This window comes from Rhineura floridana, chromosome 7, assembly GCF_030035675.1.
Source record: "Rhineura floridana isolate rRhiFlo1 chromosome 7, rRhiFlo1.hap2, whole genome shotgun sequence".
NCBI classification, from domain to species: Eukaryota; Metazoa; Chordata; class Lepidosauria; order Squamata; family Rhineuridae; genus Rhineura; species Rhineura floridana.
Window position 1 is genome coordinate 113,099,158 of NC_084486.1, and position 20,048 is coordinate 113,119,205.

General features: G+C 39.6%; 1 protein-coding gene across 4 annotated transcripts in view; it reads left to right on the plus strand.

Annotated features, from left to right (window-relative positions):
• Positions 1-605: 605 nt before the first annotated feature.
• The window catches only part of U2SURP (U2 snRNP associated SURP domain containing), a 73,413-nt gene continuing 53,970 nt past the window's right edge, over positions 606-20,048 (plus strand). The window contains exons 1-9 of one of the 4 annotated variants that reach the window (XM_061636937.1): positions 606-1,109; positions 6,469-6,516; positions 11,042-11,140; positions 11,696-11,810; positions 13,289-13,425; positions 16,644-16,711; positions 19,380-19,474; positions 19,553-19,588; positions 19,677-19,759. In XM_061636937.1, the coding sequence (XP_061492921.1) occupies positions 1,065-1,109; positions 6,469-6,516; positions 11,042-11,140; positions 11,696-11,810; positions 13,289-13,425; positions 16,644-16,711; positions 19,380-19,474; positions 19,553-19,588; positions 19,677-19,759 (726 nt within the window). In that variant the 5' untranslated portion in view covers positions 606-1,064. The remainder of the gene's footprint in view (positions 1,110-6,468; positions 6,517-11,041; positions 11,141-11,695; positions 11,811-13,288; positions 13,426-16,643; positions 16,712-19,379; positions 19,475-19,552; positions 19,589-19,676; positions 19,760-20,048) is intronic. The other 3 variants (XM_061636938.1, XM_061636940.1, XM_061636939.1) reach the window with 3 other exon arrangements.

Consider the following 20,048-nt stretch of genomic DNA (forward strand, 5'->3'; position numbering starts at 1 on the left):
GCAGACTGTGCCTCATTGCTTTTTCAGGCTTTCTGGGTGGCTGGCCCTGTGTTGGTAAAGAATAAAAGCCTACCTTTTTGCTTTAAGCCTGTGTCATAAATTACTTAAAGGACCGCCAGCAAAGATCCCATAGGAGAAAAGAAAAATTCTCCATCACCTGCTCCCATGGTGCATTCACTATAGCTGCCCAGTTTCCCTGATTTTTAAAGTTTGATGGACATTTGGTACGGTCTTAAATCGCAAGGTGTTTTTTTCTCCTATTAGCGAATTATTCTATTGTGCAGCTGGACACATTTTGTAAAATGTCAAAAAATGTGCAGTGTTAAGTAAGTTCTGGTGCAGTTGAGCACATGAAATTTAATAAGGCTAGGTAGTTTCTAAAAAAAGAAATAGATGAGAAAATATAAAAACTAGGTCTTTTCAACTTTTAATAACGTTGATAAGTTATGAGACTAATTATTTGACTAGACTGAGGGCGAGCAGTGCGCTGGCTGCTTGTGCGGTGGGAGAAAAATTCTTAGAATAAACCCTGCAACTGTGGTGAGGAGGAAGAGGAGGAGCTGCCCCTGCCATGGCTGGTCTGGCAAGCAAGCAGGTGGAAGCAATGATGAGGCAGAGGAGCAACACTAGCTGTCAAAAATGGCAGTGAGGGGGGCTCATAGAGTGTGTCGTGCCCGAGTGCCCCCCTAAAATCTGGAGCTACCGCGGGATCACTCTTTCCTGTAAGTCCTCGGAGGCAGGAGACCAAATGACAAGAAAGAGGGAGACGTAAAAAGGAAAAAATCTGTAGCCCGGAGGGAACAAGTGGCTCTCGGCACAAGCCAGGCGGAACTTTGACGCACCCTCCTCTCCCTTCTCCTGCCCTGCAGGCGAAGGCTGCAAGACAGAGTCTGTCGCGCGCGATCAGGCTCCCTTACCTAGGCCCAGCTTTCTGAATCTCGCGCTCGGCTATCGGCTCGCCGTGCCTGCTCCTCCTCCTCTTCTTCCTTGGATTCCTGTCTTCAATCCGTGGAGTCGGTGTTCGATTCTGCGCCGCTGAGACTTGAGCGGGGGACAGAATCAAGATGGCGGACAAGACGCCTGGCGGTTCGCAGAAGGCCAGTGGGAAGGTGAGGCCGGTCTTGGGACTGAGTCAGCGGCGCTGCAGCTTTGGGGAAAGCGGGGGGCAGACAAGGAAGCGTCGGCGGCTGAATACGGAGGGCTGGCGGGGGAGTGTTTGCGTGGAGGGCCATGCCGCCGCTGGGGGGATGGGTGCGCAAGCAGGCGAGAAATCAAGCTCGCGGGTTGGGTTCGCGGCCTAGTCTCCTCTCCTTCCTCCCCAATCCTCAGCCGGTGGTAGTGCGAGCCGGAATGGTAGAGAAAATAATGGGGAGGAAGCTGCGTACAAATCGAAGGGGTCGAGTCGCCTCCGTTTCCTTAAACGTATATGGTTTTTTCCCTTAGAGGGCCAGGTGGATATATGTCTTGTTTTCCCTTTCCTCTCATACAAAGTCTGTTCAGGTTTTATGGGAAACAGGCTGCAAAAATGTGGGATGTATATATGTTATTCCATTTTGCATTAATTTCTTAATGGAGTTCATCTAGTTGTGGACTCCCCCCATATTTTTAAGCCTCCCCCGCTGTTCTTTGCCCGCAAAGTCTGGTCTCGTACCCAAGCTTGTTAACATCCTATCTACCTCTGAGCGGTCCTCTTGTGTGTGTGAATTCAAGTTATGTCGCCTAGTGTTCATTTTTTAAAATATTAAACATGTGTTCAGCCTTCTGTGACACAAGTTATGTAAAGCAGGTAACAATGTTATTTTTAAATATATATATACGCTGGCACAGATGAGGTATTGTTAAAAATGGCGAAAATGATCAATGCAAAGATTTACTAAGACTGAACCATTCTCATGGCCACTTCATGAAAGATCCCCCCCCCTTTATAAAGTATAACAACTTATACTTTATGTAGAAAAAGAGTATATTCTGTTTTATCTGTGCAGGGGAAGTCATGATTGTCTCTGGCTTCGTATTGCATTTGCACACCACAAAGTTACCTATGTGTGTGTTGGTGATGTATAAGGGTTTTTTCTATATTAAAAAAAACTATGTAGGAATATGGACTAAAGTGAAGTGGTCCTCAGTATCTTACATGTTAATATAATTTTAGAACAATTTCTTGTTCCTTACATGAGCTGTGTTTCAGAGTTTAGTTGACTGATTTTGTTCCAAAAAATGCAAGATAAAATATTTAATTTTTTCACTTAAAACTTTTATATCATACTTCTGTTGTTGATGCATATCTTTTTACATGTGTTAGGTATATATTGGATTTGTGGTGCCACCTTACTTCTGCTATGGGAATTAAGCAGTATTTATTTTAAAAGGGGGTACAGCGGTGATGACTTATTAAAAGTTGGCAGTATGCATATTTTAACTTGGGAGAAGTTTTTGTTTCAGGTTCTTAGTCCTATTGCCTGGTCTTTAGGTAGTCATTTCCTTTGCCTTTTTATACAGGAATTGTTTGATTTCTTACTTTCACTATTCTGATAGTTTCATGTATCTTGTGTGCATGCAGATGTAAGATTGGAGATCAGAGATCATCTAGATTGGGGTAGCCAACATGAAGTCTTCTAGAAACTGTTGAACTCAGTAAGCCCCAGCCAACATTGCCAATAGTCAGGAATAACAGGCGTTGTAGTCCAACAGTGTCTGGAGGGGGATTACATTGGCTATCCTTGTTCTAAATAAAAAGTCACAAAATGATTGGAAGCTCTGGGGAAATATGTTATCATGGCACTATCTTGTTTTTTTTAAAATAGTGCCTATGGTTTCCTAGATGCAGTACAAAGATTTAAAAAACAACACAAGGGAATAGAAAAGCAAAGCAATTCCTGGTGCTAATTCTTCAACATTTAATGATTAGGTGGAGTAGCTTTTGAGAGAGTTCTGATAGGAGTGTTGCCATGTTTAGTCCAAGCTTTTACTACATTGGCAGTTAAATGTTTACAAAGATTTGCACATAGCTGGAGTTTTCTGCTTTTCTGTGTGATAGTTTGTGTTAGGATGCAGGTAGCCAGTGTCATGCTCTCCAGATATTGCTGGGCTACAACTTCAATTGTCCTTGACCATTGTGCATGCTAGATGGGGCTGATGGAAATTGTACTCCGACAACAGCTGGAGGGCACTGATTTTAAAATCCCTGCACTAGGATTTGTTAGTGGTAGTAAGAAGCACCAATGGCTTCATAAAATAATGGTATATGAAGCTGGGATTATTATGTCCAAACTGATCAAATGTTGCACACCACCACCACCACAGTGATTTTAGTTGAATTAGTGCACTTTCTGTGGCAAAAAGTTAGTTTTTCCTAAAATAGTATGACAATTTGAACAAATACAGTGCAGTGATTATTTGAACAGATGGCTATCACTTTATTATTATTTCATGTGTAACTGAGTGAAGTTAATCTTACTGGCCAGAATTCAAAGAACTCTGAATCCTAACCCTTAGTTTTCTCTTTTCTCCCCCTAGCCCTCAACCTACCCTGCCACATCATCTGAAATTGAATGGAGCTTTAAAAGTACTTCCTGGTACAGATAGGGCCCAGCAGTTTAAAGAGGGGAGAGAATAATGATTTCCACTTGCCTAGTGCAAGCCCCTTGTATGAGCTTGAGCAGCTTTTTGGAATGTAGCCATTCCCTGGAATGGTGTCTTCAACTGGATTATTCTGTAGAAAATGTTGGCAAACTTTTTTCTAAAATTCTAAATATTATCTAAATAATACTTGCAAAGGAAATGCGGTACTCTTCTTGCCTTTATTTTAAGAGGGAAATGTTTCTACTTCCATTTTATGTAGATGCATTAAAAGATCTGTTTTTAAGTCCCATAAATCACAAACTTTAGGTTGTAGTCCTATCCTGTTAAAATCAATGAGAAATATGCTATTGACTGCCCTTTAAGTCTTTAGAGAACTGAACAATAATATGATGCATTACTGGAACCTGCTTCATCATTTCCAGATGCAAATTAATTTTTTTACCAAACTTCAGTGCTCAGTTTTCAGTAAAGCATGGTAGCCTTTTGTATTAGAAAATTCATTACCAGGTTGTGATTGTTTAAGTTATTCCCTTATTTTCTGTATTCACATGTGTATTGAATAAGGAAGTTAGACTGAGGTTAACAAAGATTTTTCTTCATAAGATTTCAAAATAGATTAGTTTTGGAAATTTTGGGTAAGGATCCAGTGAACCATAAAACTAGTTCTGTAGTGTGTTTTTCTCAAAGTGCAGATAGTTTCAAAAACAGTATAGGGTTCATCATATGCAAGCTGAAGCTGCTTTTCTGATCCCATGCTTTTCCTTTGTTTTGTTTCTTTTCTAGCTTCATGAATGAATTTAGCTTTTGTGTACTAAGTGGAAAAATGGATTAAATTTTCCATGAAATCATGTCATTTTTTTTTCAAGGGTACAGTAGGGCCCCGCTTCCCAGCGCTTCGCTTCCCGCCGTTCTGCTAATGCGGCAGCTTTGATTCTCCATTTTTAAAGCCGATTTTGCCCTTTTGCGGCATTTTCGCGTGACTCGCCCCATTATATTCAATGGGGTTCTGCTTTACGGCAATTTCCACTTTACGGCGGGGGTCCGGAACGGAACCAGCTGTATAAGCGGGGCCTGCCTATATAAGGAATGGATTAGTTTTGGCCAATAAAAATAGGAAGAATATCAAACTTTGCTAAAATGCTATAAGACATATGTCATAGCAGGTGGGTTACATAGATATGAGATAGATAGAGGAGTTCTCTTGGTCAGCAGATGGCTAAAACCTAGTCACATTGGACTGTTATGGCATAAACAACTTCATGATTACAGCTGGAAAGACTTGCACAGTGAAGGAAAGTGATATATCAGTGATCCTACATGGTGACTGCATGACTGCTTTGTGCAGTTAAAGGTTTGGAAAAAGAAGTCAGTAGTACAAACATGAAGTTGTTTAAGCTGAGAGCTATGAAAGCTATAGTAAAGAGTCAAAAATCATATCTCTAACTTAGATTAACTAAAAATGTGTCAATGTATAAAAATATTTGGGTGTGTGTAAATAATGGGCTTATATTAATGCCACATTGGAAATTGGTTATTACTGCTCAGTAAACTTCTTGATGGTCATTTTAGATTATCAAATTTTATTTTCTGTTGCTTTGCTTGCAGATTGTTTAAGCAAAACAGAAATTTGCAAGGAGGCAAGCTGTATCATGGCTTTTCACTCTTCTGCTTGCTTGACTTTAATTTGTCATTGGTATTCCTGAAACTGTGTTATATGGCATTATCTAGCACAGGATTGATGCTTTGGTTCCATGATAGAAGAAAGGCAGCATATAAATGTGAATGAATGAATAAATAATAAAATGTGCTTTAATGGGGTCCCTTGCATTTTTGTGTTGTATTTTTGGGATTTGTCAGTACTTTTGAATATATTGAAAATGACACCAGTGACACTTAACTTGCATGCTAAACTTTTAGCTGAGGGTCTTTCAGAATCTATTTGATTTAAAGTAGAGATGAACAGCATGCAAGTTGCACTTGACTCCAAAATGTGTTTTTGCCTGTGGTGATGGTTCTTATAATCGTTGTTATTGTTAGTTAAAAACTAGGCATCCTTCACAGCTGTAAACCCAACAGCTGTACTACCTCTGGGCAGGGCTGTGGAGTCGGAGTCATGGAGTCGGAGTCGGGAGCAATTTTGGGTGGAGTCGGAGTCGGTGGAAATGTACCGACTCCGATTCCTTCATAAATGGCAAATGTATATTAACTAGTAATAACAAATTTACTGTAGTAAAATGGTAGCACAAGGCATTTCATCACCACCACGTGAATCCAGAACTTGGAAAAGTTACTTTTTTGAACTACAACTCCCATGAGCCCAATCCCTGGGGCTGATCTTCCATTTTGTAGTTCAAAAATGTAATTTTTCCAAGCTCTGGATTCACATGGTGGTGATGAAATGCCTTGTGCTACCATTTTACTACAGTAAATTTGTTATTACTAGTTAATATACATTTGCCATTTATGAAGGAGTCGGAATTGGACAGTAGAAAAATAGAGGAGTCGGAGTCGAAGGTCTGGCGTACCGACTCCACAGCCCTGCCTCTGGGCTTATTTAAATTGTTTGTACTCTGCTTTTCCAAGTTTGGTGAAGGTGGCTAAAATCAACCATCAGGGTGCTGCTTTGCGTTGTTTAGAAGAACATTGGCTCCTCCTTTTAAAAGCATTTTGTCCTTTATTTATAGGACTTAGATCATTTTAGAATCCCAGGAATGGATAATGACTGTATTCTTCAAATAATTTTCAGAATGGTTAAACCTATGAGTTTTAAGTTAATAGTGGAAGCAGTTTAAAAGAAAATTGAATTTTTATGCATGTAACATATCAGTGTGTTGAAAATCAATAAATGCTTTCAGATAGTGATTCTTGTATATCTTCCTTTTTTAGCCCAGGCCGCCAGACACAACACGTTCCACTGTCTCTCCAGAGACTCATGTAAGTTTCAAGATGGATGTGCTAAAGTCTAAGTAGGTCTGTTCTTGTCCCCACTGGTGGATATGTTTGAGCTGTTGTCTGCAAAAAAAGATTATACATCTACATTGTTTTCCATGCTTTACTTTTCCCTCTTAAGGGTTTTTGCCAGTCACATTACAATTGAATATAGTACAGTGCTCTGTAATGTCTTTTATCTCATTTTATACTGTTGGTGCAATTTATTGTAATTAAGAATTTCAAGAAATATTCTGTAAAACATATTTTAAAGCCATTGTTAATTGATACAGATCTTGCTTCATTGATAACCCAGAAAAGCACCAAATAAAAGAAGCACCTTCTTTTATTAGTAGTTACATTAATATAATTTGGTATACACTTAATTTATCTTTTGAACACTTTACTTCCATCCCTTCTATAACTTATGATTTCCCCACTATTCTGTCTCCCAGATCTTATTCTCTTCTCTCCCACCCCAAAAAACTTTTCATTTGGTCTGTAAACCCTAACCCAACCCTAACCCTTCCCTACCCAAAAATAGTCTGATCTCTCATCCTGAAATCTGTCTTGTGTGTTCAAATAACAGATCCAGGTTTGGATAGACTTCAGTCCCTGTAAAAATCAAAGTTGCTCATCTCCTGAGTCCAGGTTCCTCTCATAACATCCTGTGAGAGGGACTTCCCACTCTGCAGATGGAGGAGGACTTATCCTCAGGAGATGTGCATCAAAGGGTTTTCATTGGCCAAGACTTAAAGGAAGAATGGGGAACCTGTGGTCCTCCAGATGGTGAAGAGCCCAAGCTCAGTGGTAGAGCATCTGCATTGCATGTGCAAGGTCACAGTTTCAACCTCCAGCATATCCAGATAGGGCTTGGGAATGTCCCCTGTCTACAACCCTGGAGAGCTGCTACCAGTATCAGTGTAGACCATGGGTGGGAGCCTCTGGGCCAACCAAGTCCCTTCAGGAGGACGCATTTGGCCCCTGCAGCTATTTTCCCCAAACCACATCCACATCAGCTGATGGGCAGGAGGACAGGGTTTAATCTTGCCTTGGCAGAGTGATCCTGTTCCCTGAATGGAACAAGATCGCTCAGCAAAAGCACCAGGAATTAATCCCAATTTACCAGTAGAACGGGGATTAAAGCCTTGTGCAAAAGTGCTCTTTGAAGCAGCTTGCATGCAAGCTACTTCGCAGATCCTTTTGTAAAAGCTTTAAGAGGGCTCCTTTGCTCCCATTTTCTCAAACAGGAGCATGGGAGCTGCCTTAAAGCCTTGTCCAAGTCTTCCCCTTCCCCTATTAACTTCCCGATATTGGGGACAAAGGGGGAGGGGAGGGACAGATTGGAAAAGCCTTTGCGAGTCTCCTTCCCTCTTTCCACAAGTCCCTGATGGACTTAATGTGAGACGGGGGGAGACTCGGAAAAGCTTTTCTTCATTCCCTTTAGGCAGTACAGAAAGGGAGAGAAGGAAGCCAGAGGGATTTCCAAGCGCCAGCTATAAGCGCTGGCTTCCTTCTATCCCTTCTGGCAGTGTGATGGAAGGGATTGGGGGGGCACAAATTGATTCCCTCCTTGCCACCACTGGTAGTGGAAGGGAAGAGTAGGAAGTCAGTGCTTGCTGCTGGCACTTGGGAACTCCCCACAAGGGATTTTGACAGGTGGGTAGGGTTGCTTGCCTGTCAGTCACATAATGTCATAACGATGCCACGTGGTTGATAGGCATGTGAGGCCAATCCTGATAAGGATATCGCCTGTGGAGCCAAAAAGGTTCCCTACCTCTGGTGTAGGCAATACTGGATGAGGCAAGCCAGTGGTCTGATTTGGTGTGTGAGGCTTCCTATGTTCCCACGTTTTTGGGACTGCCTGTCCCACCATCTGTGACCATCGGCCACACTGCTTGGGGCTTATGGGAATCCAACAACATCTGGAAGACTACAGGTCCTCTGTCTATATATTATTACGCTTATATCCCACCTTTTCTCCAAGGAGTTCAAGGTGATGTATATGGTTCTCCCGCTCCTGATTTTATCCTCCCAACAATCCTGTGAGGTAGGTTAAGCTGAGAGGGTGACTGGCCCTAGGTCACCCAGTGAGCTTCATAGCCAAGCGGGGATTTGAACCTTGGTCTCCCACATCCCAGTCCGATGCTCTAAACACTACACCACCCTGGCTCCTGTTCCTCCCTTATAACTAATTTCCCTGCTAGGAGCTTACTGGGGGAGTGGCTTGGAGTGAGGTATACCTCCCTGAAAGGAGCTCTAGCTGCTGGTATAGAAGGGAAGTTAAAGACATTACAGGATTTGTTTATCTGCTTTATCCCAGAATGTCAGTTTTTAATAGTAGATGGGGATGGGGTACAAGGAATTTCCCCTCTTCAGCATTGTAGCAGCTCACCTGCCTTTCAGCTGGCAGTGGGAGATTACAGCTGGGAGTGTGTGTGAAAAGGTGAATGGGGATAGTGCAGTTGAGTCCAGAACTGAAGTGCAGATGGTTCAGTGGTCCAGGTGATTGCCACTGAAAAGAAAGAGTTATTGTGAGTTATTGTTCAAGGCCCAATAATCCTTGACTTGGGTCTGAAATTGGAAAAGCAAGGGGCTATGACTCAGCCATCTTTTAAAAAACTTTTTTGTATGTGTAGTGTATTTTCTTCTGCTAAGCTTCATCACAATATATTTTATGCTGAACTTAATTTTGTTCATCATCATCAATCTTACAGTCAACTGACCACAAATACAAAGCATAATACTGGGAGTTATAAAATAAGACTACATAGTAACACAGGGTACAACAATCAACAAACTGGGTTATATAAACAACTCAAATTATTTGATTACCATTGACAATCATAGAGGGTCTAGTCTGGATGGCCAAGTTCAGGAATTTTGCCACTTGCTCAGTAATTGCCTTATCTGAACCCTCAAATAAAACAATCAAAAGGGACTCAAAAGAACGGCTTGGAAAAGACTGCATAATAGGGTATATTAGGTCTTTCCTTAATTTTGTGTCACAAAATTTCTTTGGATGGTGAGCATTGTAGTTTTCAGTGCCTTTTGGAGGCCTAATTATAATTGAAGTAATAAGTCTGTGTCTGGGCTTCATGCTACAACCTGTGGGAATAGTTGTAGAATAGCTTTCTCCTTGACATTTAAGTTTTTGCGTGGAGGAAATTTTTTCATGTAGTTGGTCCTCACCTGCAATCTGAAATGGTGCAGCTAAAACATAGGTTTACCATGTCTGTGAGAACCAGATCAAAGTTTAAGGAAATGATAGGATTTGTCAGTGATTGAAATGGAGCAGCATTTCAGACATGGCTTCAACTGGGTCATGCTTCACAGTGTTGGAGAAAAACTGCACACGCTTGCTTCATCCAGCAGGTGTGGTGCGACAGTCCTGCTTATGTGCCCTTTGTGCAGCAACATATTAATTGAAACTTTAATAGAACATCTAAGCACAAATGCATGATCCTTCCTCAGACACTTCAAGGGTTAACAATCACAAGGATTGGGCTGCTTATTCGGAACTTCTATGCAAAAATTGCATCTAATGCATCATTGTCTAGCTGTCTAATGCATTGATGTCTAGATAAGCTGTTTGTTTATCTAGCTTATGTTGCTTATGTTGCATGTTGGCACTCTGTTCTTCCAGCTTAACCCTTCTGCTTCAGGTTTCACTCTCTCTGCTAAAAACCCTGTCTGTGAGTCCCACAGCATGCCTCACTGACCAACAGCTTAATTGTATTTATTTATAAAAGTGTTTATAAAACATCAGGATGTTGTTTAGCAACGTAAAAATATTTAAAAGCAATAAAAAACAATCCTTAAAATGACTGGCTACTCCCGAAAGGAATAAAAAGTGGCTATAATTATAAATATTAACAAATTATGTAGCATGCACATATAAAATGATGGCAATGGGAAATGCAAAGCACTTTTTAAAAAAAGCATCCATCCGTCTACACACTCATAAAATTTCCTGCTTGGACCCACGTTTTAACTTGCCTTAAAAAATAAATGGCGTTCTCACCCACCCACTAGGTACTTATAGTTGCGGCAAAAACTCTAAGCAAGGCAGATTCTTGTGTCCCATCAGATCTTGCTTTGAAGGCAAATAGCTTTCCTGAGCAGTTTTAACATGGGAGATTCATATGGAAGGAGGCACTCTTTGAGATATCTTGGGTTCACTATAAATTGCCTTTATAGAATTCCCAGGGCTGCTTATAATGAATATAATAAAGAAATAATTTCCGTCATATGGTACTCTGTACATGCCAGAAGGCGTGTCAAATTCTTTCTTTTTAAAAATATATGACTGAAGCTTTTTTGATAAGTGTTTGGATTCTTTCGTATTAGAATACTTAAAGAGTGACCTTGCTTTGTATGTACACACGTAGCTTGTTTATTTCTAAGTAAATAATTGATTTTAAGTAAACCGTAATTTTTACATCTATCGAAAAAAATGTTGCTTCAGATGGTATGAATACGTTTTAAAATCCCATTCTTAAGAACCAGTTAATATTTTTCTCTCTTGCAGCCACTTTTAGAAAGCAAGCTTAAAGCATTCAGTATTGGCAAGATGAGTGCTGCCAAGAGAACTTTAAGTAAGAAGGAACAGGAAGAATTGAAAAAGAAGGTAATGGTCTTCAAGAAACTATTGTATTTATTCAGATGTTGATTTCTACTTATTGCTGTTTGTCCCAGATTGCTGATATAACCAAAATTTTTTATTTGGATAATACTAACCTTTTTAGTTTAGTTTAGTCTCCTTTGCTGTACTCTTTTTGAATTGTATCTTGTTAAGATTTGCTACCATATGCTTTAAAACTGTGTATGCAGCCTTTTCTCTAAACCAACAGATGGACTCCAGACAGGAAATTTAGGCCCCATTGAGTGTAAGATAGTGCTGTAGGATATGTTGTGGGGGTCTGCAGATGGAGGAGGGTCTTGATAGAAATCACCTCCTTTGAACTAAAGGAAAAGCAATTTAGGATCCCTGCCAATAATACTTAGATTTATGATATAGTTTATTTTTAGATTTTTTTTCCTCCTATGGAGAAAAATATAATAGGAGAAGTTCTACCCCACATCATTGTTTTATAGTGCAGTTTAGGATGAGAACAAAAATGAATATAATCCATGAGAAAATGTCTCAGGCTTAGTAACTTGCTTAACATTTTGGTGAGCGTAGGAGGATGAGAAAGCAGCTGCAGAAATTTATGAAGAGTTCCTCGCCGCTTTTGAAGGAAGTGATGGCAATAAGGTGAAGACATTTGTCAGAGGAGGCATTGTTAATGCATCTAAAGGTAAGACTTGCTACAATGCTACATAAAAAATAAATACTTTCAGCTTCCTTAGAATTAATTCTTAGCAATACTTATTTCTATTATTTCTTAGTAATATGTAGATTACTTTTTTATTTTACTTAAAATGTTTGGGTTATTCTCTGCTGATGGAATGGAACAGGGATCAAGGCAATCTTCAATGACTCCCCCTCATTCCTGGAGCCCCTACACCTCCTCCCACACTGTTTCAAAGCACCCCCAAACCTCCAGAGCAGATTTGAGGGGAGTGTGAGGGACTGCAGAGGGGAGGGGGAATATCCAGATATCTCCTTGTCTGCAGATAGAAGGCTTTGCTGGATCAAACTGCCTTCTGTCAGCAGAGGAACATCAGTTAGGTACCACCTTCCTATTTTTATATAGGTGCATTTGTAGATATTTGTGAAGGTGCTGTTGTACTGTTAACCTAGGGTTGTATCCAATGAAGTTATCCCGTTAGTACAAAGTCTTCAGTCTGCACAATGGAGCTTTCTCTTCCTCTCCCTACCCGCTCCCATGCCCCCCCCATCTGCTCCAGAAGGTTGGGTGAGCCAAAGAACAGATTTTGGGAGGTGCAGGGACACACAGGGAGAGAAACTCCTTTTGTGTAGGTGGAAATCCTTGTGTTAACAGGGTGACTTTGTTGGATGCTTTCTTACATGCAAGCTAGTTAGATCACTTTATGATGAAAGTGTACTGTTCATAATGTTGTTACATGTATAGAATTTATTTATATGCCTCATTTAAATTGAATATAATAGTATTGCTCTTCCTGGCACCTAACCTAATTGATAACTTTGAGTGCAATTGTCAAAAGGGTGTACGTGTTAGGATAGTTTGTAGTTGCCTTTCTGTTCGCCTCCACTGGTGGAGAGGAGTACCAGTGGTGGTGGGTGTTGTCCCATGGTAGAGATCTCAGTTTTGCGCTAGCAGACAGAAAGCCCCAAAATGGGATGTTTTGGGGGTAGGGTGTTGATGATTTTGGATGTATTAGATGAAAAGCCCTGTGAATTCCTCAAGGACATTGGGCTTATCAGCTATGCAGATCTAGAGCTAGAATAGCAAAAAAACAAAACTCGCCCACCCACTTCCACTTTGGCAATTGAGCTGGCAGGGCTTTGGATGTGGTGGTAGATCTCTGTTTCCACCCCCTCATTAGGATTGCTCTGTTAATGTCTACAGCTTTAGACTAAGAATGATTACTGACATGGTCTCTTCCAATGAAGAAACGCAGGAGTCCTAAATAACCACGCATCTAGGTTATTTAGGTGCTCAAGTTGGCTTTGGGCTTGAGTTTTGGACAGCAGTACTCAGATTCACATGCAGTCTAGCAACCTTTCTTTGAAAAGGGGTGCATTTGTGGTACTGCAGGATGGCATGCTCTGTTTAAAGGGGAGGAATCAAATGTCGCATTGCTAATGAAATCAAATAGACATTTCAGTAACTATCAGACTGTCTTTCAGAAGAACATGAAACTGATGAAAAGCGAGGAAAAATCTACAAACCTTCATCAAGATTTGCAGATCAAAAAAATCAGCAAAATCAGTCATCCTCTAATGAGAGGCCTCCTTCACTTCTAATAATAGACACCAAAAAGCCGGTAGGTTTAGATAATTGCAGAAATCTTAGTTGCTATCTCTTTTTCTTAACCAAAATAATTAATTAATATTTTTTATTTATGCTTTTCAGATGAACCTTATAAAGTGATTTAGACAAAAATTATAGAATAAAAAAGAAAGAACAATAAGGAAATTCTTGTAGCACCAATCCATGGTTTAGTTTTACTTATGAAATGTGAAATTGTTGTTATTATTTATTTCATTTATTTGCCCCTCACTATGCAAAATCCGTCAAAGCAACTTAGAATTCTAAAAGCATGCAGAATACAAAATTTAAAATATAAAAAAGGTAAAAGAACATTAAAAGCTTCTCTTACTTTGAAGCTATTGTGTGGCCTTTGATTTAAGAAATATTTCTAGAATAGGGTTGCCAGGTTCAGGGCCTGAGACTGATGCTGTATCTTTAGGAGAAGAGAAAGTCAGCCAAGTGCAGGTGTTCTTGCAACCCTGTAATGGGAAAAACCACAAAGTGGAATTCTCCCTTCCCCCGGCACAACTTTTAAAGATACAGAAGACCTCTTGGAGACTGGGCCTGGCAATCAAGAAGTCTTCTGTATCTTTAAACGTTGTGTAAGGGGAAGGGAGAATTCCACTTTGTGGTTTTTCCCATGACAGGGTTGCAAGAACACCTGCACTTGGCTGACTTTCTCTTCTCCTAAAGATACAGCATCAGTCTCAGGCCCTGAACCTGGCAACCCTATTCTAGAAGGATGTGCATTATTGTATTAGTTTCAATAAAGAAATTCATCGATAAGGGAAAAAATGTTATAAAATGCTAGTTGGAAAAATAGTATGTTTCCCCCCTTCTGTGCAAACACAATAAAAGGCATCTTGTTAGTCACTAGCCAGCATAAGATAATGCTACTGTTGGAAACTTGGGGATATCCCAGGGCTGCTCTGCAGGTCTTAAGATGGGGTGCAAGTGACTGGTGGCAATGCTGCCCTCCTTTTCACCGTCTCTTTACCTGAAATAGCTCTAGGCATAATGGCCTTGCCGCCCTGGACTCCTACTGGGAGGAAGGACAGAATATAAATTAAATAAATAAATAAAGTGGGGCATCTCTCAGTGTTGAATAGTAAGCCATTTCAGTATTGAAGTAAGATCCACTGACACTGAATAAGTGTGACTATGATTGCATTTCTATTTTATTTGTTGCAATACTGTGGGTTGGGATGACCTGCCTATTGTTTGCGTCTATCCTCTGATGTGGTGGGAGGGAAGGACCAACTTTGCGTCCTTTTGGTGGTTCATTTTTGAGCATTGGCACTGATCATATTAATTGCACTTAAAGAACAGAAGAAGAGCCTGCTGGATCCAGCATCCCGTTCTTACAGTGGCCAACCAGATGCCTATGGGAAACGCACAAGCAGGGCTTGAGTGAAAAGCATTCTCCCCTCCTGTGGTTTCCAGCAACTGATACTTGGAAACATACTGCCTCCACCTATGGAGGCAGAGCATAACCACCATGGCTAGTAGCCATTGATAGCTTTTTCCTCCATGCATTGGTCTAATCCTCTTTTAAATCCATCCAAGTTTGTGGCCATCACTGCCTCTTGTGGGAGTGAATTCCATAGTTTAACTATGCACTATGTGAAGAAGTACTCTTTTGTCTATCCTGAAACTTCCAGTATTCAGCTTCATTGGATGTCCACGAGTATTATGAGAGAGGGAGAATGTTTTTTCTATATTCACTTTCTCCATGCCATGCATAATTTTATACTGTTCTATCATGTCAGCTCTTACTCACCTTTTTTGTTAACTAAAAAGCCCCAAATGTTACAACTTTCTTTCATAGAGGAGTCTCTCCATCCCCATGATCATTTTAATTGCCCTTTTCTGAACCTTTTCCAACTCTAAAATACCCTTTTTGAGGTGAGGCAACCAGAACTCTGTACCCAGTATTCCAAATGTGGCTACACCATAGATTTATATAATGGAATTACAATATCAGTTTTATTCTCAATCCCTTTTCTAATGATCCTTAGTATGGAATTTGCCTTTTTCACAGCCACTGCACACCGGATCAACATTTTTATCTAGCTGTCTGCTGTAACCCCAAGGCCTCATTCTTGGTCAGTCACCGCCAGTTCAGACCCCATCAGCGTATATGTGAAATTAAGATGATTTGCTCCAATATACGTAACTTTACACTTGTTTACATTGAATTACATTTGCCATTTTACTGCATATTCACTGCAGAGAGGTCCTTTTGGAGCTCTTCACAATCCCTTTTTGTTTTAACAACCCTGAACAATTTGGTATCATTAGCAAACTTGGCCACTTCACAGCTCACCCCTAACTAGATCATTTATGAACATGTTAGAAAGCACAGGTCTCAACACAGATCCTTGTAGGACTCCACTTTCTAAATCCCTCCATTGGGAGAACTGTCCATTTATTTCTACTCTCTACTTCCTGCTACTTAACCAATTCCTGATCCACAAGAGGACCCCTCCTCTTATTCAATGGCTGCGAAGCTTACTCAGGAGTCTTTGGTGAGGTACCTTCTCAAAAACCTTTTGAAAGTCTCAAGTACATGATGTCAACTGGGTCACCTCTATATGCTTGTTGACACTCACACTCTAGAATAGTGAGACAGGACTGCTGGTTCTGTTTGAGCGGAGGTCGCTCTTTTATGTGCTTGGTTATTTTATCTTTAACAGTATTTTCTACCTGTTTTCCTGGGACAGATGTTAAGCTAACTGTCCTGTAATTTCTGGGATCCCCCCGATCCCTTTTTAAAGATTGGCATTACATTGGTCACTTTCCAGTCCTCAGGTGTGGAATATGCATTGATACTGGTTTTAAAATCTCATTGTAGGAACTTTCATTCTGGTGCAATGGTGTATGGGGTTGGGCTATTAGTTGTTCTTGTTACATGTTCTTGTAACATATTCTAACTTATTCTAGGATGGTATATTCTAAATACCAGACCGTATCTGTATTGGGTTTGAAATTGTTCTTATCTATGTAATTGTGTTGTTTGTATGTATGTAATTGTTTTTATGTATTCAACTGTTTTATATAAGTATTTTATTATTTTTGAGTATTTTATTTTGAAACTGTGATGCTTCATAGAAAGTGATTCATAAATGAGATAAAAATAAAGATATTCTATAATTTAGATAAGCTAATGTGTTAGTATTTGCATTATGAAATAGTCATTGTGTGTTCCTATTATTCAACTTGTGCTTTTAGCCTTTGAAGAAGGGGGAGAAAGAAAAGAAAAAGAGCAATTTGGAGCTTTTTAAAGAAGAACTAAAACAGTAAGCGATTCCCTTTAGTTTAAGATATAGATAACTATTGAAGATGGATACTATCTATCAGAAGCAGACTTTTAGTGTGTGTGCAGAATTTGTCCTAAATTGATGATTAACAGAGATCAGATTGTTAATTAATGATAACCTGTTAGTGTATTGTTTTAATATGATGTTGTCTTACAAAACTAACAAAACAATTAATGGCCAGGAATGGCTGTAGTCCTATAATCCCTTCTATGTAAGATTTGGAAAGTTGCAGAAAATGTAAACAGAATATTTATGAATTAGAGAAGATAAAAAGCATGTTGAGTGTTCTGAAAAATCCTGGTTCCTCTTTAAGGAGAAAAATAAATATGTAGCTATATGTTCTCTTTTGTGTTTTTGTGTTTATTTCTCTTATGCGTATATGCTGTTTTCATTTGATTTAATAAGATGGAAAAAAATGCCAGCAGAGAGAGTTTCTTAAGGCGTTACACAGTGTAGAGAATGCAGAATATATAATAAAATTGGCGTAACGTGAAATTACTATTTCCTTGCATCTTAAAAGGTTTTTCTGTTAATAAGTAACAACTGCAGTGTAATTAATTGTGAAATAGGGCTGCTATCAGTCACTTGCACTGTAATGTTTTATTTTATTATTTATTAATAAAAAAATTATTCCGCCTTTCTGCCAAATGGTGCTCAGGGCGGTTAACAATAATAATATAAATATAGTACAATAAAATAGCAATAATACAAAGACAGTGTTGAAGTAAATTATAAAATACTTAATGAAAACAAAAGTTTAGGGTAATATTCAACTAAGTCCTACGGGGAGTAGACCCACTGCAGTTAGTGGGCCTAAGTTAGTCATGTCTGTTAACTTCAGTGTGTCTACTCTGAGTAGGACTAACATTGAATACCACCCAATGTTTTGAAAGCATAGATTTCATCAGACTTCCCCAGCCTGGTGCCCTTCCTATGCTGTGGGCTACAAATCTCATAATTCCTTATTGACTGCACTGGCTGGGATTGATGGAAGTTGTAGTCCAAAACATCTGGAGAGCACCAGGTTGGGGAAGGCTGCTATACATCAAGGGAACAAAAACACCCCCTATGAAATTTGAATTGTTCGTATAATTGTTGGATCCAGGCTCTTGAATTCAATTCCTATTGTAACAGGTTCCATTGCTTTCTACTAGCTTAATTGATTTTAGTGAGATCTAAGTCAATTAACTTAGTCCGGATCCAAACCACTGTAGCTTGAGGGGGGAAGTTTCTCCCCTTAAATGGAAACCTAAGTTTACCTTAACTAGGTAGTTTATAGAAGTAGCTTGAGGTTTTACAACAGCTGCTAAAATGACATTAAAAATATACGAAAGTATCTAATTCCAAAGCTAGGGGCTAAGGATTGAATGTCCAGGAGTTATAGCTTAGATTGTATTGGGCCTCAATGAAGATATTTTTGAGGGACTGAGAAATTGCTACACAAACTTTCGTGCATCAAGAAGTGCTTGTGCAAGTGGAACTGTTTAGTTGAATACACCTGATTTGGTGATCTTAAAGATGTCTGTACTAGAGTTGGATCTAACATTACATGCTAGTCGAGGAAGTGTTCTACATTCTGATTGCATATCTAGCCCTGCATCCAGCCAAAATCCAGCAGGAATTATAAAGAGCACCCTGCTGTGCATGGACAGTATGGAGCTTTTGGATCACTCAGAGTAGGAACTGGGACTTCGGGTGGTGGATCAGTAAAAAATGCAGCAGAAGCCAAATCTGTTCAACCCACTTGTGTCCCATAATGGTGAAATTTGTAAAAGAAAGTGAGCTGATGTCATTCATCATAATGCAGCCACAGGTGGTGTGACTGTCATACAACACTGATGAAGCCACCTTGGGGGTGAGCTGGAGTCAAGGATTAATTATTAGCAGTCTTCTGCTTCCCCTCATCTTCTCATAAGTGGCTAGGATGAAATTTTCACCTTTTCAGGAATCCTGATTGCCGTTCAAGTTTGTATAGTTTTTTTGTTAATTAAACCTAGACCTAAGCAGTGGATGTGAAACATAGCTAGTTTTTAGTTTTGAAGTGTGGCACCTGAAAATAGACCTTTTTATTATGAAACTAAGCATGCTTATCAGGAGGTAACTCTTATGGGTAAGTCCTAGGATTTAATTCTGACTAAACTTGCTGAGGATTGTACTGTAAGACATGCTAATACAAATATAATCACAATGATTTGAGTCCTAGGATAAGTTAGCTTAAGGAAATTCACAGGAGGAAAGTTTCCTGCCCCATCCCACGCTGCTCAGGACCCCCCAACACTCTGGAGAGCCTTTTGGGGTTGCTGCTGGCTGGAGAAGGGGATGGGAATCTTTCCTTTTGTGAACTTCCTTAACTTAAGGTCCAAACCCACATATTTATATTGCATTTGTAATGTCAGAATATTTTATAGTTTGATTCTGTTTTTAATGAGAAGAAATAGGGAAGTTATACTTGTTTGAAATAGACCTTCTCTAGGGCTGAACTTGACATCATGATGGTTGAGCAATTGTCCTGTGAGACATTCAGTTTTAAGAATTTTTAATAGTAAAATACAAATGCTTAAGTGTGTGTGTATGTTTAAAAAAGCCTACTTAACTATTGCCGTTAGGATTGCAGCCCGTTATCACTTTTATAAAATATCTTCTATAGAATTCAAGAAGAGCGTGATGAAAGACATAAAACCAAAGGTAGATTAAGTCGTTTTGAGCCACCTCAATCAGATTCTGATGGCCAGCGCCGTTCCAGTAAGTAGTCATATTTTATTGTGGTGTTTTAATTCTACAAAAACTTTGGACTAAATAGGCATCCTTTCTTTCCCTTAGTGGATGCACCTTCAAGAAGAAACAGATCTTCGGGTGGTAATATAGTTTCATAACTATTTAATTAAGATATTTCGTTAATGTCAAATGTACACTTCAGATTACATCTTGTTTTCTCTGTTTTTAGTATTGGATGACTATGCTCCAGGATCACATGATGTAGGAGATCCAAGTACAACAAATTTGTACCTAGGAAACATTAATCCCCAGGTAACAATTACAGTAGTTGAGGTTTGGACCAGTCCTATCTGTGTTACCTTTACATATGTTCCCATGTCTGAATGTACAAATGTTATTGGTTGAGTAGAGATTTGGGTCCAGGCCTCCTAGTTCCAGCCCCACCTGCTGCAATTAACCGCCATTTATTTGTTGAATTTTTGCAAAAAATTGCTACAAATACCTGCTCCTGTCCTTCATAATGAAAAATATGGCACATACTATAACAACATGACTGAGGAGCTTCACAAGAACCTCTTTGTTCTCCACTCTCCCACTTAAT